At 41.7% G+C, this 25775-nt stretch overlaps 1 protein-coding gene across 2 annotated transcripts in view; it reads right to left on the bottom strand.

Annotated features, from left to right (window-relative positions):
• Window positions 1-627: 627 nt before the first annotated feature.
• Window positions 628-25775, bottom strand: part of NAALADL2 (N-acetylated alpha-linked acidic dipeptidase like 2) — a 533196-nt gene continuing 508048 nt past the window's right edge. For both annotated transcript variants that reach the window (XM_033959140.1, XM_033959141.1), the window contains 2 exons: window positions 24416-24614; window positions 628-2763 (listed from right to left, as the gene is read on the bottom strand). In XM_033959140.1, coding sequence (XP_033815031.1) covers window positions 2565-2763; window positions 24416-24614 — 398 coding nt within the window. In that variant the 3' untranslated portion in view covers window positions 628-2564. The remainder of the gene's footprint in view (window positions 2764-24415; window positions 24615-25775) is intronic.

Here is a 25775-nt window from a genome sequence, read left to right as displayed (position 1 = left end):
AGAGTATGAGCCAGTTTAAGTGGCTTTTCTCTGCTTACATGGGACAGAGAATGATGGGGTCTTGAGCTTTGCACTCTGCTATTGTTAGTCAGTTTGATACGGTCTTCTGCAAATTTTAAATTGTGTATGTACATCTGTACACTGCCTTGGTATAGGGTGGTTTATAATTTTAATAAATGAAATGAAATCAAAAGCTCGAGTATTAAGGGAGAGTCAGATCAATTTTCTTTAAAATCCTCATATTAACTCAGGCCACCAGCATCCTTTGCATAAAAATAAGCCTGCCCACCGTGCACTGACAGAAAATGAGAAATACCGAGACTGCCACTAAAACTTACTGTTAATTTTCTGCTTATTGTATGTTTTAATACATACTCAAAGGATTTTATATCATTGCCATTTCTATGGTGCCTATCACATTATATATATATAGTAGGATGTTATGCTCCAGAGGACACGAGAGCTTAAAATCTCTCTTCTCATTTATAACTAAATGATCTTTTGAACTGATTTCCATATGCTCTATTTTGTCTGGAACTGTTTGACCAAAATACAAATATGGCATAAAATATTCATGAAACATGGAATATAATGTTATCTACACATAAAAAGGAAACAGCATTTATTTATTGAAATATAATTTTATTTACACCTATTGACAAAGATAATATTAGCTTAAAAACAGCATTTCATTAAAAAACAACAACACACCATTATTATATAAATCTGAATCATCTAATCAAATCTTTCTTAATTCCTGTTGGATTAAACAAGGCCCTAATACATAAGAAAAAAATTTCAGTTTATTTAGCATTTGTTTCACTTTTTGGATGTTTTGTTCAATTTGTCTCACACATTTATGTTAATAATTTTTTTTTTTACCTAAATTATCCCCCCCACACACACTTCCTTTTACAAAACCACGGAAGCGGTTTTTAGTGCAGGCCAGCGCGTTGAATGCTCAGCGCTGCCCCCGACACTCATAGAGTTCCTATGAGCATCAGAAGCAGCGCAGAAGATGACTTGTTAATCTACCAAGGCTGCCCACTTGTGCCTTCCTGCTGTGCTGTGTTGGGGATCTTTCTTGGTCTTTAATCTTCTTCATACTCTTGTCAGTCATATCCCTCCGTGTTTATCTCATGCTAAGTTAATGAAAATGTCTGTCATCTTGTAAGCAGTGTATTTTATAGAAAATGTAGCTCTTTTTTGTAAAGTATTAGCTTAAAAAAATATAAATACTTTTAGTTCACAAATAAACCCTTTGCAGTAACTGAGGTCTCAAAGATAAAATGATAAAAATTCAATTGTATTTACAAAAGTCTGGTATCCATTCTTTGTTTTTTTCTTGTGTCTGATGGATCTCTCAGTACAAATATTGTTCATTTGTGTGTTCAGTCTTGAAGAGAGTATACACATGTAAAACACAAGTAGTAATTTTTTTCATAGATATCTGAGATAGTCTGCACTGGGGAAAAAAATGCAGACATTCAACACAACTGTTAAGGCTGGAAAAATAATCTGAGAATCACAATCTTGCCTAGAGTTATTCCCTCACCCACCCACAAACGCTACATTTTTATTAATGACAAGGATGAATTTGCCCTTATTTTAATCTATAACATGCAAGGCCTAGTATAAAGACAGGAAGCATTGATGACCAAAATGTCCAACTATGATGATGTTAACATTGTATTTATTAAAAGTAAAACATGTACATTATACCCAAAAGGACCCAACACAGGCCTTGTTTCAGCGTATCTGCCTGCATCAAGGCTCAACCAGATTCTGAAGATGTGCATGCACAGTGTGGTCTTCTAATTAATATACATAAACAATAACATGAACACGGATTTCTGATAAAATGTTAATAAGAGTTCTATGTGATTACATATCTACCAGAAACATCCAGCAGAACTGTAATGCAGGCATGCTGAAACACAGCCTATGTCGGGCTCTTTTTGGGTATAACGCACATATTTCACTTTTAATAAATATACTTACTATGTTGACATCATTATAGTTGGACAGCTTGGTCATCTCTTCTTCATTTATCTTTTTTGGTACTTTGTGCAGAATTTCTGTCTCCTTTTATGTTTGTGTGCATGGGTTTGTCCCCTTGATGTTCAGCTCCGTGAATGCAAAAAGGTAAGCTAGGAACGGCATGAAAAGATCTTGAAGAGAGACTATTTTACGGAACCGGTGTTCATTATACTAGTGTTAATTTTTTTCTGCTTCAACTTACTATCTTCTCGTTGACAACAAGCATCCATGATTGGGCAGTGGGTGGCCTCCTTCCCCGTTTGCCCTGAACTATGATAAAAGACCAGTCATATGACCAAAACAATGTCAGATTCTTCTAAATAGACAGTAACCAAATAACGCTGGGATAACAAGATGAATGTCTCAACGATTTTCAAATACCAAATCTGACACTGTCCCTTTAAATGTCATTGTACGAGGTACCAATTAAAAACAAAACAAAAAAAATGACCTCGGAGAAATTCTGGTCTGACAGCTGTGCTTACTGAATGGTAAACGAGTCTGTTAAAATGCTAAAAGTTTTCTCAGTGCTTTCTGTCTAAGGCCGTCTCAAACACATCAAACCCAGCTTTGAAATAAACCTGAGCCGAATGGATAGTGTTCAGCACCTTTGACAAGGCTGCTTGATGGATCTCATTTGACTGCTGGAGCTTCCAGTGCTCCTGGGCTTCCATCAGTATTGAAAACTGGGTTGTCTTTTCATCCAGCCTGTATAGAATGTTTCTGAAAGAAAAAAAAAAAAATGATAAGAATATGGACAATTTCAATACTTTTGCACTTGAGGAGTTTTAAAAACAAGATAGAATATAGCATTTCCAATCAGGTATCAGTAAGGAGCATTCTCGCATATAGCTGACAGATTGCATACCAACAAGGTCTTATCTAAAGTTGTCCCTAAAAGATTACTGCAATTCTGGAGGCCACATTACAGTAAAGATGTGCGCAGAATTGAATCGGTTCAACGGACGGCCACCAGGATGATCTCGGGGCTCAAGGGTCTCTCGTACGAAGAGAGACTGAACAAATTGCAGCTCTACACTCTCGAGGAACGTAGGGAGAGGGGAGACATGATCGAAACATTTAAGTACCTCACGGGACGTGTCGAAGTGGAAGATGATATTTTCTTTCTCAAGGGACCCTCGGCCACAAGAGGGCACCCGCTCAAACTCAGGGGCGGAAAATTTCATGGCGACATCAGAAAGTATTTCTTCACAGAGAGAGTGGTTGATCATTGGAACAAGCTTCCAGTGCAGGTGATCGAGGCAGACAGCGTGCCAGACTTTAAGAATAAATGGGATACCCATGTGGGATCCCTATGAGGGTCAAGATAAGGAAATTGGGTCATTAGGGCATAGACAGGGGGTGGGTAAGCAGAGTGGGCAGACTTGATGGGCTGTAGCCCTTTTCTGCCGTCATCTTCTATGTTTCTATGATGGGTCATTTGGCCTTTATCTGCCATCATGTTTCTATGTTTCTATAATCAGAAAGTTCTATGACATCACAATGCAGGTGTAAAGAGCCTTAGCCTATAGGAAGAGGAGATGCAAATGTTAAGAGCCTTAGCCAATAGGGAGAGGAGGAGAGAGTGTTGATCATTGGAACAAGCTTCCAGTGCAGGTGATCGAGGCAGACAGCGTGCCAGACTTTAAGAATAAATGGGATACCCATGTGGGATCCCTACGAGTGTCAAGATAAGGAAATTGGGTCATTAGGGCATAGACAGGGGGTGGGTAAGCAGAGTGGGCAGACTTGATGGGCTGTAGCCCTTTTCTGCCGTCATCTTCTATGTTTCTATGTTTCTATAATCATATAAAAGGGACAATACTCATTTGAAGCTTGCCACAATAATTTGCAAACAGCATTGAAGGAACCAAGGCCAGTCCTGGGCAGGCTTGCACGGCCTGTGTCCCGTGTATGGACATTCAGTTGAGGACAGGCTGGGGAGGGTTTCGATGGCTGGGATGGTTAAGATAGGCTGGAGTGAGCTTTGATGGAGACTCCAGAAGATGGAACCTAAGCACACCACAGGGCATGGCTCTGGGATTCTGGCCCAGAAATATCTAAGAAAAATGTATGGTTGGTCTTTATGTGCTTACTCTGACAAAATAACTTAGACACTCGGGAGAATAGGCTTCACCTAACTTAAACAAACCTTTTATCCAAAACGAGCCTCAGAGCTACAGGCCTGGCCAGGAACGCCAGAGCCTCTGTATTCAGCTATACAACTGACATGCTATAATCATCGGCTCCTCTTACAGCCAGCACTTACCCAGGAAAAAATTCCACCCATGGGAGAAAAAAACCTAAGGTATTGCTAGCTGTAGAGACAAAATCAAACCCAAAAAGCACTAAATTCTCCAGTGTCTAAGAATGTGGTAATAGAAAGAACATACACTTAACAAAACAAACACATAGACAAGCCAAGTACTTAGCTGCTCAGTCCCGGGACTTCAACAGAACCAAAGTTTTCACACAGCAGTTCTGCAAACACTCACGTTATCTCCTTTTGATCATAGTTCACAGTTCACAGTTGCAAATCTCCAGCGTCTCTCTTTAAACAAAGAGATTCACAGTTCATAGATCCCTGGAAGGCTTCACACTAGAGAATGACATGGTGACAAAATTCATCACCGTTCCCGTGCCCGCGGATAACCGCGGGAAATAATCCCATGTCATTTTCTAGTGTCTATTTCAACCTTAGTCCTTCTACACCAGCATTCTTCAGAGCAAAGCTTGTGGGTCAGTGGTTGTTGCCATTCATACTCTGATTCTTATGGGAGCCAAGGATAATGAAGCCATTGTGACATCACTGATGTGATTGGCTCTTAGGCACTGGTGGAATGAGGCATTATGACATCACAATATCTGCTCTGTATACCAGAGACTGTCATTCTGTAGTGTCTATTTCAATCTTAATCCTTCTACACCAACATTCTTCAAAGCAAAGCTTGTGGGTCAGTGGTTGTGGCCATTCATACTCTGATTCTTATGTGAGCCAAGGATAATGAAGCCATTGTGATATCACTGATGTGATTGGTTCTTAGGCACTGGTGGAATGAGGCATTATGACATCACAATATCTGCTCTGGATATCAGAGACTGTCATTCTCAACCTCAGTCCTTCTACACCAGCATTCTTCAAAGCAAAGCTTGCAGGTCAGTGGTTGTGGCCATTCATACTCTGATTCTTCCCTCTCTCCTTAAAGAATGACATGAAGATGATTTCCCGCGGTTATCCTTGGGGCCGGGGACGGTGATGAATTTTGTCACCGTGTCATTCTCTACTTCACACCACTGAGGGCACACATCTCCTTCTTAAACAAATAACTCAGTTATGAGGCTCATGTGCAGCTTCCATCCATACTTCTGGCAAGAAGCCAAAAAATTCAAAACAAATCCCTTCCTCTTCCTGTTGTGCAAGTGGTCTTTATGTGCTGTCATTTACTATGTTACTATGTATATATGCACTAAGTTGGAGGAGGAAAAGCCTAAGGGCTAGAGCAGCAGACTGAGAACTAAAGAAGCCAGAGTTGAAATCCCAGGGCCACTCCTTGTGATCTTGGGCAAGTCATTTAACTCTCCATTGTGACAAAAACTTTATATACGAATACAGGATGTCCGGGGCATTACTTGGAGAGACCTCCCATGAAAGAGACTTGGGAGTGCTGGTCGACAGGTCGATGAAGCCATTCATGCAATGTGCAGCGGCGGCATGAATAGGATGCTAGGAATGATTAAGAAGGGGACCACGAACAGATCGGAGAAGGTTATCATGCTGCTGTACCGTGCCATGGTACGCCCTCACCTGAAATACTGCATCCAGGACTGGTCACTGTGCATGAAGAAGGACACGGTACTACTCGAAAGGGTCCAGAGAAGAGCGATTAAAATGGTTAAGGGGCTGGAGGAGTTGCCGTACAGCGAGAGATTAGAGAAACTAGGCCTCTTCTCCCTTGAAAAGAGGAGACAGAGGGGACATGATTGAAACGTTCAATATACTGAAGGGAATAGACTTAGTAGATAAGGACAGGTTGTTCACCCTCTCCAAGGTAGAGAGAACAAGAGGGCACTCTCTAAAGTTAAAAGGGGATAGATTCTGTACAAACGTAAGGAAGTTCTTCTTCACCCAGAGAGTGGTAGAAAACTGGAACATTCTTCCGGAGGCGGTTATAGGGGAAAACACCCTCCAGGGATTCAAGACAAAGTTAGACAAGTTCCTGCTGAACTGGAACGTACGCAGGTAGGGCTGACCTCAGTTAGGGCACTGGTCTTTGACCTGGGGGCCACCGCGGAAGCGGACTGCTGGGCACGATGGACCACTGGTCTGACTAAGCAGTGGCAATTCCTATGTTCTTATGTCAAGACTAAAAACCCTCCAGCCATAGGCGCCAGAACGGGCAAGGCCACAGGGGCCGTGGCTTCTCCCAAAACTGGTTGGTGCTTGCCCTTCCACCCATTTCTTGGTGTTGTACTTTAAATCTTTGGGGCAGCCGCAGCACAATGTCAATGAGCAGGCCTGCCCCGGAACCCTTCATTCTACTTCCAGGAACAGGCCTGCTCATTGACGCTGTGTGCCGCCGGTAGGAGGTGGAGTCAGCCCCATACAAAAAGAGCTAGGCTACCTAAAGAAAAGAATGAGACCTTTTTCCAATATAATAATAATAATAATAATAAGTTTATTCTTGTATACCGCCCATCCGTGAGGTTCCGGGCGGTTAACAAAGAAGAACTATACAATCAGTGACATATACATTAAAAAAAATAGTACATAAATTCTTCTTATGGCTTCCTTAGCCTTTTTGTCTTACTCCCCCTCTTGATTTATTGTGGTCTAATTCAGTGATTAATCATTTTTCCGGATCTGTAAAGATTATGGGGCTCATAATCGAAACTTAAACACGTCTAAAAATCCACCCAAGTCAGCACTTGGCCGACCTGAAAGACAGGCCGTCCAAGTGCTGATAATCAAACCTATATTTTGGATGTGTCCAGGGGCTTTTTTAGACCTCTGAATGCTGCTCTGCGCCCAGAGCTAAAAGGGGCGTATCTGGAGGAGTGGTTAGGATGGGATGTGGGCGGGATGTGGGCCGACCTAGACTTATATATTAGTCATCCTGCAGGGATAATCGAAGGTTTTATGAGACTTCATGGACGGAACTTATACGTTGAGACATAGATGATATAAAAGAGGTATAAGTGCCCAAAAGTTATTCGAAGTGACCAGACAACCACTGCAGAGACAAAGACCCCCACATGCTCCCCCAGTGTTCACTGACCCCCTCAAACCCCCACAAAGATCAGAGCATCAGCACCTGGTATAGGAAAGCCTAGTAGAGCTGCACACAAGTGTCTTAAATAGCCTGGGGGTGGGCTAGTGAACCATAGAGAGGAGGACCCAGGCCCATAAGCCACTCTCACCACTACATTTATAGTGGAACATGTGCGCTCTCCTCCCAAACCCTATTGTACTGCAATATAGGTGCTACCTATAGATTCCCTCTCCTGCATTCTATTTTATGTTCCGCCAAAAAGCTGGTCAAAAGCCAGAGAGGACTTCTACGAATTCATTCTACATAATTCAATTACTCCATCTTATAATATTATAGCAGGAGGGTTAAACCTACATTTAGAGAATGAGGACAATCCAAACGTGAAAGATTTTAAAAACTTCCTATCCTCACTCAATTACAATCTCCCTTTATCCACACAAACACATGAAAAAGGCCATCAGTTAGATTTGGTAGCTCTGTCTACAAAGGATCCTAAATCCTTCTATTTCTTTATCCAACGGTATCTGGTGCCACGATATCTGGTCCGACCATTTCACCTACTACTTTAACTTAATCTGGAATCAACCAAAAGCAAAAACTCACCCAAAGATAAAAAAAGAACATCTCACAAGGGGCAATATCAATCCAGAGGAATACTGGGCACATTATGAATTACGTGAGGAAATAGAAGGGGATGATTTCTGGGAACAGTGGACGAAAACAAGCACATCCATTTTAGATAAAATTGCCCCTAAATGAAACAGTAAAAACTGCTCAAATAAATATAATAAATGGTTCGACTCTGAACTATTAAAAACGAAACAATTAGTAAGACGACTAGAAAGGATCTGGAATAAAACAGGAGAAATATCAGACCGGAACAATTGGAGATCCAACATAAAGAACTACAAACAATTGATAAAAGAAAAACGAAAAGCATTCTACTCATCCAAAATTAATACATCCAATACGAGTTCGAAAGGAATCAACACTAAAGAACTGTTCAACTTGGTTACAAATTTATTTGACCCCACACACCACAATCAATCCATGCATGATACGAAACTACCGTCAGCAAACGATCTAGCACAGCATTTTGACTCAAAAATTATAAACCTAAGGAACAACTGTCCGACAAACAACATACATGCACATCAAATAGCCAACATACACGGAAATGAAATACCAGTGGATATGATTTGGAACTCCTTTCAGGATCTAGAATGGAATAACTTCATCAAACTCTATAACAAGTACTATACTAAATCTCACTGCATTCTAGATCACTGTCTCCCTGACATTATAAAAGCAGCCCCATTAGACTTTAAACTAACACTGTGAAGCTATATGACCAATAATTTCAAAAATGGAAAATTCCTAACTAATAACGGTCACATTATAATCACCCCAATTCCAAAAAATCGTAAACAATCCCTAACATCAGTAACCAACTACAGACCGGTAGCATCCACTCCATTCTTCGTTAAAATAATGGAAAGTTTAGTACATACCCAGTTGATGGACTACCTCGACCAGTTCTCTCTACTACATGAAACCCAATCTGGCTTCAGACCTCTGTTTAGCACTGAGACAGTGATTGCGGCGACCCTAGATTACTTACGCTCCTTATTCAGCAAGGGCCATAACGCCCTAATCATGCAATTTGACATGAGCTCGGCCTTTGACTTGGTGGATCATGAGAAATTGCTACAATGCTTAGACGCAATCGGCATCAGAGGAGAGGTATTTGATTGGTTCCGAGGATTCCTTACGTCCCGCACCTATCAAGTACGTTTCAATTACAACTTCTCTAAAACCTGGAGAAACCCATCTGGCGTTCCACAGGGGTCTCCATTATCCCCATTGCTCTTCAACGTCTACATGTCATCACTAGGCGTGCAGCTGGCCCAGCGGGGTATAAAATCATTCAGTTATGCAGATGACTTTACAATCATTATCCCGTTCACTACTTCTCCCTCTGAAACCACCCCCATGGCAACAGAAGCACTAAACCTAATGGAACAATGGACCACAGAATTCAGACTGAAGCTTAACTCAGAAAAAACTAAATTCTTCATAGCCTCACCTCACCCACCTGTCACTACAACACCACTGCGCATCAACAATCTCAGCTACCCTATTCAACCTACAATGAAGGTTCTGGGGGTAATACTGGACCAAGGCCTAACCATGAAAGACCAAGTAGACTCCCTAGTCAGAAAGGGGTTTTTTACTCTCTGGAAACTTAGGTCCATTAAAGCATACTTCGACGCTTCATCATTCAGAATACTGGTACAATCCCTAATACTAAGCCATCGCGATTATTGTAACATTGCCCATCTGGCAATCTCCCAGAAGAACATGCAGAGACTACAACTGGTACAAAATGCGGCAGTCAGGTTGATCTTTGGGTTGAAGAAGTCCGATCACATAACCCCTTCCTACCAACTCCTGCACTGGCTGCCAATGGAGGCACGTGCGAAGTTCAAGCTGGGATGTTTCTACTTCAAGGTACTATCTGGTCTAGCCGCTAAATATATAAGTGACCTCTTCTCCTTCTCAACCAACAGACTTAAGAGAAGTACACACCTGAAGTTCGTCTCCCCATCGGCTAGAGAATGTAAATTTAAGAGACACCATCAACATCTTTTATCATATCAAGCAGCCTTATGGGGCAAAGACCTGGAAAAAATAATTATACACGCAAATAACTATGGCGAATTTAGGAAACACCTAAAAACATACCTGTTCTTTAATTACCTAGGTAACGAATCTGTACAATTGCTCCCATCACAATCTCTCCCCTAAATCTGATCCCGTAAACTGTTAGCCACTAATCTCTAACTATGAATGTTCCATTCAATTTGTAGCATCTTTCTAATCATTGTAAACCGCATAGAACTTCACGGTCCTGCGGTATATAAACTGTTATTATTATTATTATAAGGGCTATTGGGGTTATAGGCAGGTGGGTTTAGTGGGTTTTGGTGGTCTCACCGTATCCTATAAGGGAGTTCTGGTGAGATGTTTATGTTGCACCCTTTTTGTGAAGTTCACAGAAGTGCCCTTTAAGGTGCCCCCACTGCTCCGTTGCTAAGTCTGGGTGGCCAGTCCATCACGTTGCTGGCCCCTCCTACGTTCAAATGGTCTTGTTCTGGGCGTTTGGGACTTAGACAAATTTTTGATCGATAATGTGGCATAAAGATAGACGTTCTGATGGTCTGGAAGATCCATGGCTTGGACATCCAAATAGACGATTTTCAAAAACAAAATGATTCTAGATGTATTTTTCTAGAATGGACATTTTACCACTGCTGACTTTGGGCGCCTAGCTTCATTCGTCTGGATCGGACGTAGACGTTTCTTTTGCTTATGCCCCTCTATTTGTTTGCATTTATTATATTTTTTTATATGATCATTTCCATATTGCCGTAACAAGTGGATGCTTGTGTACTCGGAATTTGAAAATTAATAAATGAATAATTAAAAACAAACAAACCCCAAAACAAATTTTAAAGTGATCGGTTTCGTTTGCACATGGATATCTGTGCAGCATCTCATGATGGTTAAGGATAGAAAATAAAGGCATTTGAGTTTGACACTGGTAAACATAGAAACATAGAAAGATGACGGCTGAAAAGGGCTACAGCCCATCAAGTCTGCCCACTCTACTGACCCACCCCATTAAGTCTGAGTGCTGCTCGACCCACGTAGGGATCCCACGTGGATGTCCCATTTATTCTTAAAGTCGAGCACGCTGGTGGCCTTGATCACCTGCACCGGAAGTTTGTTCCAGTGATCTACCACCCTTTCTGTGAAGAAATACTTCCTGGTGTCACCACTAAATTTCCCTCCTCTGAGTTTGAGCGGGTGCCCCCTTGTGACTGAAGGTCCCTTAGGAAAGAATATGTCGTTTTCCACCTCGACACGACCTGTGACGTACTTAAATGTCTCAATCATGTCACCCCTCTCCCTGCGCTCCTCTAGAGAGTAGAGCTGCAACTTGCCCAGTCTTTCCTCGTATGAGAGACCCTTAAGTCCGGAGACCATCATAGTGGCCATTCGCTGGACTGACTCAGCTCGAAGCACATCTTTACGGTAATGTGGCCTCCAGAATTGCACACAGTACTCCAAATGAGGTCTCACCATGGTTCTGTACAGTGGCATTATGACTTCAGGTTTACGGTTGACGAAGCTTCTATTGATACGTCCCATCATTCGCCTTGCCTTGGATGAGGTCTTCTCTACTTGTTTGGCAGCCTTCATGTCTGCACTGATGATTACTCCCAAGTCCCGTTCTTCTGAAGTCCTAGCTAGTGTTTCTCCATTCAAGGTGTATTTTCTGCATGGATTTCTGCTGCCGAGATGCATCATCTTACACTTCTTAGCGTTGAAGCCCAGCTGCCATGTCGAGGACCAGTTTTCCAACTTGATCAGATCCTGCGTCATACCATCCGTGAGATTGCTTTCACCTACTGGTGCCCGGTGGTGTAGGAAAGGGGTGCCAGGGGACGGCTTGCCCCGGGCACAGTCTCGCTAAGGGCTCAAAACACCTCCTCCTCTCCGACCTTCTCTCCTCGCTGTGCGTGCGCACCCCTTGCCTTCCCCCGTACCTTTTTTTCTTCCCTGCCACAAGGTTGCTGCCCACGTTGGCATCGGCGCTCTCTCTGAGAATACTTCCGGGACCCGCGCCGAGAAAGGGATGACAAAGGGCGAGCAGACACCAACGTGGGCGTGCTGCTCACTCAGGAGAAGTTAAAAGAGGTATGGGGAAAGGGAAGAAGCCGTGCAAGCGGCGGGGGTGGGGAAGAGGGCGGTTTCATAGAAGAGGGGGGTTTGTCTACAGCGATAATTTGAATCATAGCGCAAGCCACATTTTAGCGCAGCTTAGCTAAAGGGCCTCTTAGTATTTTATAAAGAGAAGAAATAACCTACTTGCCTTTATAAAATGGTTCCTAAGTAGGCACCCAATTATCCCCTTAAGCTGCATATTAGGTTGTAAAATCACCCTTAATCTATTGCTTATAGATTCAGCAAGGAGGTGATATTTAATAATGTGCAGTAGAAGTCATACATAATTCAAAACATGCTGAATCCGATGCCAACACTATAAATATTTCCATAATCGGCCTCGTTCTCGCAGGTTGAAGATTGCAGGATAACAGGTTTCTTTGTCACACTGATCTATAATGGCAATCTTAAACTTTCTAATTAAAATTGTCCTTAACTTGAAAAGATTCTTTTCAGTACAATCAAATGCAACAGTAACTCTGAAGTGCAAAGCAAGAGTCTGGAACAAGGGATTTTCTTTCTTGCATCACGGAAACATTCAATGATTTTTGCCAGTTCTAAAATCCAATAAACTAGGATCCTTCTGTTCCACAAAATTACCGGCCTATTTCAAACCTCTGTTTCCCCAGTAAGGTGATAGAGCAACTTGTTTGCGAACAATTGGTGGAAAAAAAACAACCTTACCTCCCCACTTCGGAACTAGAGCTCTCTCCAAGTTTTCCGCAAACATCTGAAAACCTGGCTTTTCTCAAAAAATGTAAGTCTCCCTCCAACTTAGGAATCAAGGAAACTCTTATATCTTGGCATCCCAAGTCCTCTAAATTTTCTTCACACTTCTACCTCTAACCCTCTGTTGTAGTTCCTTCCTATTTCTCCTACTGTAAACCGCGTCGCGCTCTACGAACGTGGAGATGATGCGGTATACAAACCTAAGGATTAGATTAGATTAGTATTGGGTCCTAGTTAGGCAGGGTTTTTGTGCAGGTCACAGCATGTGTTGTTCCTTGGTGAAACCCTGGAAATCTTACACAATGGCTATTTTTTAGTGTTTGCAGTCTCTCTTGATCTGGCAGCAGCCTTTCATAAGAACCTAAGAACATGAGAATTGCCATACTGGGACAGACCGAAGGCCCATCAAGTCCAGTATCCTGTTTCCAACAGTGGCCAACCCAGCTTACTGCCACAGTCCCCTTTGCCTAAAAACACATGCTAAATCCCCCATCCATTCGCGTGTGTGCCAACCACCTGCCACATGGAAACGCATATCCTTTTCACAAATCTATATTGGAAGGCATTCTCAAAATCATAGCCCTTCATGCTTTCCCCTCTTGTTTTCATTACACAGATATAATTTAGATACTGTATAGACATCCTTTAAGAAATATGATTTTATGAAGATCATATGTTCCTATTCAGGAGACATAAACAAATGAATAAATCAATAAATATTTAGTGCTTATGAAAATATGAAGTTTCCCCTAATTGCCTCCTGGCATATTCCTTCCTAAGCACCGTGAATCTCTATTTACACCTTTCAGGGCTACCGCTGTATAAATTTCTGACACTTAGATTATGCTCTAATTGAAATATTTTTCTGTGGCCTGCATCTTTAAAATAACATTATTTCCACCCCTTGCCTATCTGGTTAAATATCCTCCTTCATCTTTAACTGTTTTGATCTTAGAAATATAATTCATATAGGCAGTCTGACCCACACGCAACAGAGAGAGTCTGCTAAAAGGAAAGTGCGATCCATTATTGAAGACACTAATGAAATTACAACACACATCACTCATCTGAATGGGTCTGTCTCAATGACACCTCACAGTGACCTGAGAAGTGCAGTGCCAAACTAGGAAACCTAATTAATTTCTCTAGGCAGCCCTGTTGAAGGAGGTAAAGCATCTTCATCTAACTGACAAATTAGTCTTACTATACGAAGGCATGGGGGACATGCAAAATGAGTTTTAAGAAAAATTATCCGATGGTTTTTACGAGTCTCCATCAATGGCCGCACCAGTCACAAATACAGGGATCTTTTTACAAAGCAGCGCTAGCGATTCCCGCACGGCCAATGCAATGAAGCTCATAGGAATTGAATGGGCTTCGTCGCGTTGGCCGTGCGGGAATTGCTCGTGTGGCTTTGTAAAAAGGAGAATCTAACTCTGGCCCTGTTTTACTAAGGTACGCTAACCGATTGACGCGTGCTAATCGAATTAGCATGCGCTAAACACTAACGCGTGCATCTTAGTCTATAGAGGCGTTAGCATTTAGCGCGGTTAGCGCACTTTAGTAAAACAGGGGGTATATTTTAATAAATAAAATGATATGTAAAGTGCTCAGTAAGTAGTAGTATATTTGGTCAGGAGGGTCACTGGTGCAATGATGTTCTAAATACAGTGGAACCTTGGTTTACGAGCATAATTCGTTCCAGAAGTATGCTTGTAAACCAAATTGCTTGTATATCAAAGCGAGTTTCCCCAAAGGAAGTAAGGGAAACTCGCTTTGATCCGTTCCACCTCCTCCCCCCTCCCCCCCGAGGCTACAGGCGCTGCTCCATTCCCCCCCCCTTGAGGCCACCGATGCTGCTCCATACCCCCCTCCCGCGATCCGGCATCCCCCCCTGCGAACCGGCATCCTCCCCCCCACTCACGTTGCCCCCCCTCCCCCGCGATTCTACATCCCTCCCCGAGCACCGAAATGAAATCCCTTACCCCGATTGGGCACCGGCACCAGCACCAATGCATAGGACATGCTGGTGCCTGAAGATAATCCCTCTTCTGGGCTGGACGGTGTGTCGGAGATCCTCCCTCTTGCCTGTGCTGGGCTGGACTGGGCCTTGAGCATTTGCGCATGCTCAAGGCCTTCTGGTCTCGCTCTCTCGGAGATTCTCAGATTCAGAACAGGCAAGAGGGAGGATCTCCGACGCACCGTCCAGCCCAGAAGAGGGAGGATCTTCGGTCACCGGCATGTCCTATGCGTTGGTGCTGGTGCCGGTGCCCAATCGCGGTAAGGGATTTCGTTTTGGTGCTCGGGGGGGGGGGGATGTAGGATCACGGGGGGGGGGGGGGAGGATGCCGAATCACAGGGGGTGGCGCTCATAAATCAAGTCAAACTCAATTTCCGAGGTGCCGATTTTGAGAATGTTTTGCTCGTCTTGCAAAACACTTGCAAACCGGTGCACTCGTAAACCGGTGACTGTATACCACTGCTTACTTGGCTGGTGTATATCATACTGAGCACTTTACATATCATTTTATTTATTAAACTATACCCCCTGTTTTACTAAGGTACGCTAACCGATTAGCACGTGCTAAATGCTAACACGTCCATAGACTAACAAGCACGTGTTAGCGTTTAGCGCATGCTAATCTGATTAGCGTGCGTTAATCGGTTAGCGCACCTTAGTAAAACAGGGCCAGAGTGAGATTCTCCTTTTCACAAAATCACACGAACAATTCCCGTGTGGAATTTTTTACGGATTTTGATATTTATTAATTGAAAAATCTATAAATCATTAGAGATTGATTTTCTCCTGTTTGGTTATATTTTGTAAAAAGGAGCCCATAATGATTTTACATGTTGATACTGGTTTTGGATCATCACATTATACTACTCATAGGATTTTTAAATTAGTACATGGAGGAGAATGATTATAGAAAACACTTTATACAAAATTTCCAACCATAAACTCATATAAAAATATACGTGGAGAGCAATTCCATATATGATTTGATTATGTATAAAGTTGGCATTCCCAAGAGCGGAGTGCGGGGATGACTTGTATACTATTTAAAATGTAAATTATAAATATAACCTCAATGGCAGAAAGCATCAGACCATATATAGCAGGGATCTCAAAGTCCCTCCTTGAGGGCTGCAATTCAGTCGGGTTTTCAGGATTTCCCCAATGAATATGCATGAGATCTATGTGCATGCACTGCTTTCAATGCATATTCATTGGGGAAATCCTGAAAACCCGACTGGATCGCGGCCCTCAAAGAGGGACTGAGATCCCTGATATATAGGTACTAACTTATCATGCTACTGATTTAATCCATCATAGACATTAAAAAAAAATCTCCTCTTTCCTAAACTAAACTAAACTAAACCTTAGGTTTGTATACCGCATCATCTCTACATTCGCAAAGCTCGACACGGTTAACAAGGGTTAGAGTAGAAGGGAACTCCAGTGAAGGGAAAAGACAAAATGAAGAGAAAATTTAGGACAGAGTAACTAGAGAGAGGAAGAGTTACATTTTTGAAAATAACCAGGTTTTCAGATGTTTACGGAAGAGTTGGAGGGAGCTCAGATTCCTAAGAGGGGAGGTAAGGTTGTTCCAGATCTCAGTGATTCTGAAAGGGAGGGAGGAACCTAGTTTTCCTACAAGGGAAACGCCTTTTCGAGAGGGAAAGTTTCAGTTTTTGGGTAGCTCTGGTAGAATTGGGGTTAGAGGAATTCCAAGAAAGAGGAATAAAAGGGGGGAGAATGCCGTGTAGGATCTTGAAAGTAAGGCAGGCACATTTGAAGTGGAGATTGTCGGAAGCCAGTGGAGCTTGGACAAAAGTGGTGAGACGTGTTCAAGGTAAACAGCACACATAGTCCCAAACTAGATATTAATATAAATTTGCTTACATCATAGAGCAAGGCCTACTGAAGAAGGCCAATGTTTTGTGGTTTAAAAAAAACACAAATCCACTTCGTCAAGACATAAAGACCTAATTGAGCATCCAGTGAAATGTTGGCCTTCGTCAGGGGGACTTTGCTATATGAGATAAGCACATTTGTATTATTATTCAGTTTTGAACTGTGTGTGCTGTTTGCCTTGAACACTTAATTGGAAAGAGGAGGTTTTTTATGTTTATACTGGATTAAATCAGTAATGCAATAAGGGGTCTTTTTAACTAAGGCACGCACGAGAAAAGGGAGTGTAGGGTGCAGTGGTTAGAACTACAACCTTGGTATCCTGAGGTTGTGGGTTCAAACACATGCTGCTCCTTGTGACCCTGGGCAAGTCACGTAATCCCCCTAATTGCCTCAGGTACATTAGATAGATTATGAGATAGCCAGTACAGACAGGGAAAAATGCTTGAGTACCTGAATAAATTCATGTAAACTGCTCTGAGTTTCCCAGGGAGAACAGTACAGAAAATTGAATCAATAGTGTGAAAAGCTTCAGCCTCTGATAACCAGAGCTGGTATTGTGACATCATAATGCCTCATTCCACCAATAAGAGCCAACTTCATCAGTGATGTCACAATGGCTTGATTGTTTTATACTTGGCTCACTTTTACTACATTTTGATTTCTAGAATGGCGCAGTGGTTAAAGCTACAGCCTCAGCACCCTGAGGTTATGGGTTCAAACCTACGCTGCTCCTTGTGAACCTGGGCAAGTCACTTAATCCCCCCATTGCTCCTGGTACATTAAATGATTGTGAGCCCAACAGGACAGACAGGGAAAAATGCTCGAGTACCTGAATAAATTCATGTAAACCAGGGGTGTCCAATCTGTGGCCCGAGGGCCGCATGCGGCCCAGTGAGGTATTCTGTGCGGCCCCGGTCAAGGGCGATGCAGTGTTTTCCTCTGCTGCCCCTGGGTGTTTACCGTCTTGCTGGCTCCCTCCTCTGTCTTGTTTCAGCGTTTGCACGTTTGTGCGGCCCCAGAAACATTTTTTTGGGCCAATGCGGCCCAGGGAAGCCAAAAGGTTGGACACCCCTGATGTAAACCATTCTGAGAACGATATAGAAAATTGAATAAATAGATATGTCTTCTTAGTCTCTGTTTCCTTATTTTTTTTGCATATTTCTCTGAATTATCTTCTCTGGACATGCAGAATATGAAGAAGGAAATCTAATGGCATTCCTGGAAATTACAAGCAAGTCTGCAAACCCTAAGATAAAGAAGGTAAGGGATTTCTTTGAAGACACTTGGCATGAAAGCAGATGAATGCTCCACTCTCCTAAAAGCTTCTTTTCACAAAGCATTTGTTTTATTCTCCTTTACTGTGCTCATTTCTGTACTAATCATAACTCATATTAGCAAATTGCAAATTCAAAACCAAGCCTCCATTGTCATTCAGTTGAAATTGAAATCTGAATTTGTCATGGGCAGACAAACTAATAATAATTCCCGCGAATGCTGCTGTTTTCCTAATTGCGACCACAAGTTGTCTAAAGTTCATATGTGTTCTTATTAAAAAAAAAAAAATTAATTGTCTGCTCAGCTTACCATATTTAATAAAACAAATCTAATCTAGGACCGAAATGCTGATTAGAAGACATTATCAAGCTTTAGCAGAAATGCAGGATGAATTTTAAGCATGGCAAGCAGAGCTTAATGAACGGGAAGGAGGATGCATCAAATGCTGGCCACCGCAGGTTTATGCTGTTAGATTTGAACTTCAGGGTTTGAACAATGGATCATAATTAAGTTTCATCTTTCCCTCGCAGCCCTGTGTATTAAACTATGCTTACTGTAATAATTCTGCGAGGCATAAAGTCTATACATAAAAATCAATAGAGGTAGATTTAAAAAAAAAAAAAAAAAATCTATCACCCAATATTATTTTCTAATAGCTAGTACTTATGGCCATTTCCTTGACTAAGTATACAACCATGTTATTATGAAATCATGTTTAGAAAATATGAGAACCCTGCACTTAGTCTCACTAAACTAAACTAAACTAAAGCTTAACTTTGTCTACCGAGTCATCATTCTGAGAAGGCTCGACTTGGTTTACAGAAATTAAATAAACAAGGAATAATTTACAAATGATAAATAGAAGATAATAGCAAAATTTCAAAAGAATTAATTTTCAAAATGTTTGGCAAATAGAGTAGTTTTTAAAGATTTACGGAAAAATTGAAACAAACTGGAACTCCTTAAAAAAAAAAAAAAAAAAAAAAAAAAAGAGGAGCTCATTCCAGAGTTGAGAGAATTTAAAAACCAAAGATTGACTGAAGATCTTGACTCCTTTAATCTCTTTTTTAGAAGGAAGGGAGAGTTTAAATTGTTGGATACCTCTTGCAAAGGAGAATCGGTAAACGTTCCAAAATAAAGGAATAAGAGGATTAAAGATACCACGTAAAATTTTAAAAGAAATACAAGCGCATTTAAATTGAATTCTAAAATAAACTGGGAGCCAATGAAGACTCTGAAACAAAGAGGTCACATGGTCATATTTATGTTTTCCAAAGATCAGCTTCGCAGCAGTATTCTGAATTAATTGTAATCTATGAAGACAAATTTTTGTAATGCCGAGGTAGATAGCGTTACAGTAATCAAGACCTTTGGAGACCTGGGAAATACACTGCTGATTTCTGATAACACTGTGCAATAGAGGTTTTGGGGTATGAATTGTAGTGGGTGTTCTATAGTGATTTGGGGGTAGCTGAATTCAAAACTGACCTTCATTTTTCGGTATAACCCTCTGGGTGCTGAGGCTGTAGCTTTAACCACTGCGCCACTCTAGAAATCAAAATGTAGTAAAAATGAGCCAAGTATAGGACAATCAAGCCATTGTGACATCACTGATGAGGTTGGCTCTTAGGCATTAGTGGAATGAGGCATTATGATGTCACAATATCAGCTCTAGTTACATTGTGCAACAGAGGTTTTGGGGTATGAATTGTAGTGGGTGTTCTATAGTGATTTGGGGGTCGCTGAATTCAAAACTGACCTTCATTTTTCAGTATAACCTTCTTATTTTTGGAAAAAGAGTATTATAATGCAAAAATTAACATTTTCGCTATATTTTCTAATGTGTGGAGTAAATGAAATATTAAAACAGTTTGCCTCAAATTAGATTTTTAAGCTAAAGTATTAATTTTAATGATGATGTAATAATGTGCTATAGGATATGCAGTTCTGTGTAGGCCTGTTGCATCATCAGAAATGCACTGTATTGCATCATCAGCAATTTTGAAGCTTTATCAGCACAGCTGAGATTCAATCATTGATTTTGTATCAGGGTTTCGCTTCTTAGTTAAAATCGATGCAACGCATTACATTATGACTTCTCATGCTATAAACATTTGTGATTTGCTCAAAAACTATACATGATAGGAGAAACCTGAGGCTATTTTCATACACAGGATGTCAAATTCTATTCAGCAAATCTCATCTTCTTCTTGCCGCAGAAAAAAAGTTAAAATTTGTTGCGCAGTGTAATCACTTATGGATGAGATGGAAATACATATTACAACCAAAGGATGACTTGTTACTTGGAGGAGAATTTGTGGAAGTATTTATTATCAAAAAAACTAAAGAAAACCTGGTGGTTACCTATCAATTAGATACAACATAAGAAACCACCGATATAAAGCAAAATGACACTGCAGGTGGATTTTTCCCTCTTAGAAGAGGGAAGAGGGAGAAGAGCAACTAAGCTAATAAAGGGTATGGAGGACCTCTCATATACTGACAGACTGAAAAAGCTGGGGCTTTTCTCCCTGGAAAAGTGGAGACTTAGAGGAGACATGATAGAAACCTTCAAGATCATGAAGGGCATAGAAAGAGTAGACAGGGACAGATTTTTCAAATTATGGGGAACCACAAGTACAAGGGGGCACTCAGAGAAATTGAAAGGGGGAAGGTTTAGAACAAACGCCAGGAAGTTCTTTTTCACCCAGAGGGTGGTGGATACATTGAACGCGCTACTGGAGGATGTGATAAGCAGGAGCACGCTACAGGGCTTCAAAGAAGGTTTGGATAAGTACCTGGAAGACAAAGGGATTGAGGGGTACAGATAGGAGTAGAGGATTAGAGGCAGTTACAAAATTAGTCAGGGACACTGTTCAGGCAATTAGGCCTGAAGGGCCGCCACGGGAGCGGACCGCTGGGCAAGATGGACCTCTGGTCTGCCTCAGCGGAGGCAACTTCTTATGTTCTTATGTTCTTATTATTATATAAATGGGAACAAGCCTCAGATTATGGAGCTTCACCCATTCAGGGATTTCTCAAAGAGAAAAACAGTTCTTTTCTCTTACTCCTACTTACATCACCGGCTTGAACCCATCCTTAATCTATTCTTTATTTTATTGATTACTTTGACTGTTTAATTCATAACTCTTAAATCTCCAATTCATCTATATTAAAATACATCTGCAGTGTCATTTTGCTTTATATCGATGGTTTCTTATGTAGTATTTATTATCAGCAATAAAAAAGGTGTGTTGCAGAAACATCTAAGATGAAGTCACTCAAATTTTCCACGTTGTAAAAGTATGCAAAGCACAGATCATTAAAAAAAAAAAAAGAATGGTCTCTCCAAGTTTATTGATTCCTCTATCTATATAAATGAAGATAAGAACATAAGAAGTTGCCTCCACTGGGTCAGACCAGAGGTCCATCGCGCCCAGCGGTCCGCTCCCGCGGCGGCCCATCAGGTCTATGACCTGTGAAGTAGTTCCTGACATTTTTATAACCTACCTCTACTCCTATCTGTACCATAAGAACATGATTGATTATAAAGGTCTGATTATAGTTATCCTCACCTCATCATGAGTGACCTAGAATATGAATGAGTATCTCAGATTCTGTCAGCTTCACTGATGGCTACTCTTACCCCCTCTTCTAAACTGCGCTAGTGGTTTTAGTGTGGGGAGCCATGCTGAATGGTCCGCGCTGCTCCCAACGCTCATAGAGTTCTTAGGAGTTCTTAGGAGCGCGGGTCATTCAGCGCAGCTCCCAGTGCTAAAACCGCTAGCGCAGTTCAGCAGAAGAGGCCCTTAGTCTACCTAAATCACGTTGAGATGGATATTTCTTAAACGTGTGAAGGTCTGTTTTACATAGAACACTGAGATCAGAATTCAAATGTTCAGATCGATGCTCAACTCTGGCAGTATTTTACAGAAGGCTTTTCTGAATGCATGGCTTTTTGTAAAATATATATAAGGATATAAAGGGGTAAATACGTATGGGCACCTGAAATGTAGGCCATTGAAATGCTGGCCTACATTTCAAATAGACGTGGCCACTAAACTGATTGCTGCAAGGAAATCTCAGGGAACCCCCGAACCCCACTGCAAGCCAGCTGGCAGGAGGGATGCTCACTCACTCCCACTCCCACTGCCACCCCAACCCCCCCCCCCCACACACACACACACCGTCTGCGGTAGAAGGGATGCCCACTGTCCCCTGCCACAAACCCCGAAACAATCCCTGGCAGGAGGGATGCCCACTCCCTCCTGACGGCAACCCCTCAACATCCCTGGCAGGAGGGATGCCCCCCCACAACTCTTCACCATGACACAATACAATGCTGCTACTATTTGGGGTTTTTGTCAGGTACTTGTGACTTGGATTGGCCTCCATGAAGATAGGATACTAGGCTAGATGGACCACTAGTCTGACCCAGTAAGGCTATTCTTATGTTCTTAAGCCTTAATCATAGTGAGCATAAAGATAAGGCCATGGTTTTATTAATGATCTGACAAGGGAATCTAGCCTAGGTATCCAAGACCTCCCATCTTTCAAATTATTTGTATATATCACATATAAATCCAGACCCCCTCCTCCCATGCTTCAGTAAGGAGATAGAAATGGGTTAGAAGATAAGATAGGGGGTGTATGCAGAATAATAACTTCCAGAGCCATCAGCCTATGTCATGCAAACAAGACTGCAGTCTTCTCTGGCAAACAGTTCATGGCCGGGTGATTTTGGGTGGACTTACCCCTTTCAGCTAAGGCTGGGGTTGTGGGTCTGTCACTACACCAGGGCCAAGATGGTCCAGATGGTAGATTGCAGTTATGCTATAGGAATCCCCTGTTAAGAACAAATAAGACTCTCTCCCACAACTAAAACTCAAAGCTGGAGAATGCCACCATTGCGATTGGGTAGCACATAACCAAACTCCATTCTAAAAGCTATGACTACTCTAGATGGAAACTCTATAACTGAACAGCCCCCAATACCTTCTTTGGATTCTTTGTCCTAAATCTTGACTAATGGCAATTATATGGCCTGTTCAAGTCTATACAATCAATGAGCATCTAATGGGGCTTGAGGTGACGGTTTCTGGTGTACTATGAGGACTTTCTCACTTGCCTGTTAATCTTAGCTTGCCCTCACGTCTACTGATATACTGGCACCACAACTGACAAAGAGCACTCTATACCATAAGACGTGGGTTCTAGTAACACGAGGAACTGCATGGTAAGGTGGTGACCATCATACGGAAGATGGGAGTACTTGAAGCACTGATCCTGAAGAAAAAGAGCTACAATATCAAAAGGGACTGGATGAGCCAATGTCAGCTCCATGCGTACACATATAAGACTGCTCATATCAACGAAAATTAGATTTATCATTCACTATTTGTTGTATTGGACCTCCAGCATCTATATAAGCTATGCATACTAACAAATTTTGTAGGATAATAATAATGCTTCAGATATGGGCAGTGGTATGACCTCAATAGGAACATGCCATTCCAGGCCAATTCTCAAAAGCCACACTACTCCAACCACCACCACCAGGTGCAAGAGACAAAAGAAGCAGCATCTGTATTGGTAACTGCATCTGGATGACAATAGTATGAGGATAAAGCCCACTAAAGAAGCCCACGAGAGCCTGCAATAAACATGTGGTCTTTCTGCAGATGAACAATGGCAGTGATTCTCCACCTGGAATCGTATATCCAGCACCAGCTATGCCTCTGCTTAGATATGGGCTGCTGCATCTCCCTGGGTTTGGACTGGCCTTAATGGTGGCACTTCCTTCTGGGACTCAATAGTTGACCCAATTAACTCACTGTGATAGCTAAGATAGGCGAGAGGAGGAAAAGATCAGATGTCATTCCCTGGCCTTCTTCCCTTATCCTCTCTCAATATCCCATCCCTGTTTATATTCCAGTGCTTCCCTATGGCTAATCACAGCCTCTATGAGTGACCAGACTGACATTGGGGGGACACATGCAACAAAGGCAGGGGGAGTGTGTGGAGCAGTGGTTAGAGCTACAGCCTTGGCACCCTGAGGTTGTGAGTTTAAACCCACACTGCTCCTTGTGACCCTGAGCAAGTCACTTAATCCCCCCATTGTCCCAGGTACATTAGATAGATTGTGAGCTCACCAGGACAGACAGAGAAAAATGTCTGAGTACCTGAATGTAAACCTCTTAGGCTACAAGTGGTATATAAATACTAAAATAAACAAAAAAAACATTGTCCTCCCTCTAGGGTGCCTGGTGAAGCAAATCAATAAATGAATGCTCCAGTTTTTTTTACTAGAAAGGGCATGATTGCAGACGTCTAGCACTATATTAACTCTTTGGAATCCTGACAGGAATTTTGATCATATTTAAAGATGTACCTGTAAAATCCCAGAGGAGCTTCTTTTGTCAAAAAGTTTTTTTCCAGATGTTGTAGCACATCATTCAGCATTCTAACCCGGATGGGGTCTCTCTCCTTGGGATTATTAGCTGGTCGCATCTCATTTGACTGGAATAACTGTGCGCTGTCTCTTAAGCTTCTAGCCATTGCCAACATGTGATTGTTGGCTAGACTGTCTCCTAAATACAAAATAAAGATCTGAGGGTCATTCTAGTAGCTGCACCAAGTTCATAGGATTGGAAAACTAACATTAAATATGAAAAAAATATCCTAAGGACATCATTTCTGTGCCATTTCTCTAATCACTGGTCAACCAAAAAAAAGTTTTTCTTTGCTACTGAGAACTTAAGAAGTGTTCTTAGTTAATTTAATGACGCTGGTTTCAGATCTGTAATTGAAATTCAGCTAGCACATCAGGCTTCTGAGATACACGTTACATATTTTTTAGACAGTTTGCCATATCGGCACGATATTGCGAATATGAACTGTGTCCCACCAAACTTGTGTTAAGGAGTTTACCCTGAAAACAAACACAAAGACAACAGGGAGACATGTCACAGCATATATTTACGCCTCTTTTAACACATGTTCAGAAATGTTTTGAGACACTTGCTTTTACGCTTGTACTGTATATTTGTCTCTCTTTGCAAGAACCAACAATAGTCTCCCATCTAGATGACTTCAGTGGATGGTGAAACTGCTAAATGAACCTTAACTTCCTCTCTAAACACCAAAAAAACCCCAACTATCTGTTTGGGTTCAAAAAACATAAAAGATTTATTCTCAAAATGTATAACACACATACAAGGAAAGCTCAATATAAATTTCATCCCCAACGCCAGAGCTCTAGGCCAAAGGGCCAAGAATTCTTGGTGCCACTTTTGGGTACTTCTAGCTAAATCTGGAAATATCCTTAGTTTGGACTCAAAAAAACTTCTCATCCATCACTTGGAAATAAGTGTATGGTTCCAGTTCCAGAGCAAATGTTGCTCTTAAAATAGTTCTCGGAGTCACAACTTCTAATGATGATTAAAGAAATTCAGCCAAATTAAGAACAGATTGAGCCTTACTCCGTACAAAAGTTGAATCAGAGCTAGATGGAAGATTCAAATATTGAGCCCTTATAACTGGAAGTAGGGATTCAGAGGGAATTTTCTAAACTTCAATCATACTGTACACTTGTGCAGCAAATCCACAGGTGATGCCAACGGTGACTTGGGGAAATGGAAAAACCGCAAAGAATTTTTACAGATTTGATTCTCCAAATATTCCATCTTCCTATGAAGAAATCCCTTATCCTTCAACAAATTATTATTCAGCTCCCGAAGATCTTCTATTTT

The sequence above is a fragment of the Geotrypetes seraphini genome, chromosome 9 (assembly GCF_902459505.1).
Source record: "Geotrypetes seraphini chromosome 9, aGeoSer1.1, whole genome shotgun sequence".
Taxonomy (NCBI): domain Eukaryota; kingdom Metazoa; phylum Chordata; class Amphibia; order Gymnophiona; family Dermophiidae; genus Geotrypetes; species Geotrypetes seraphini.
This window is presented reverse-complemented; position numbering and strand designations above follow the sequence as displayed.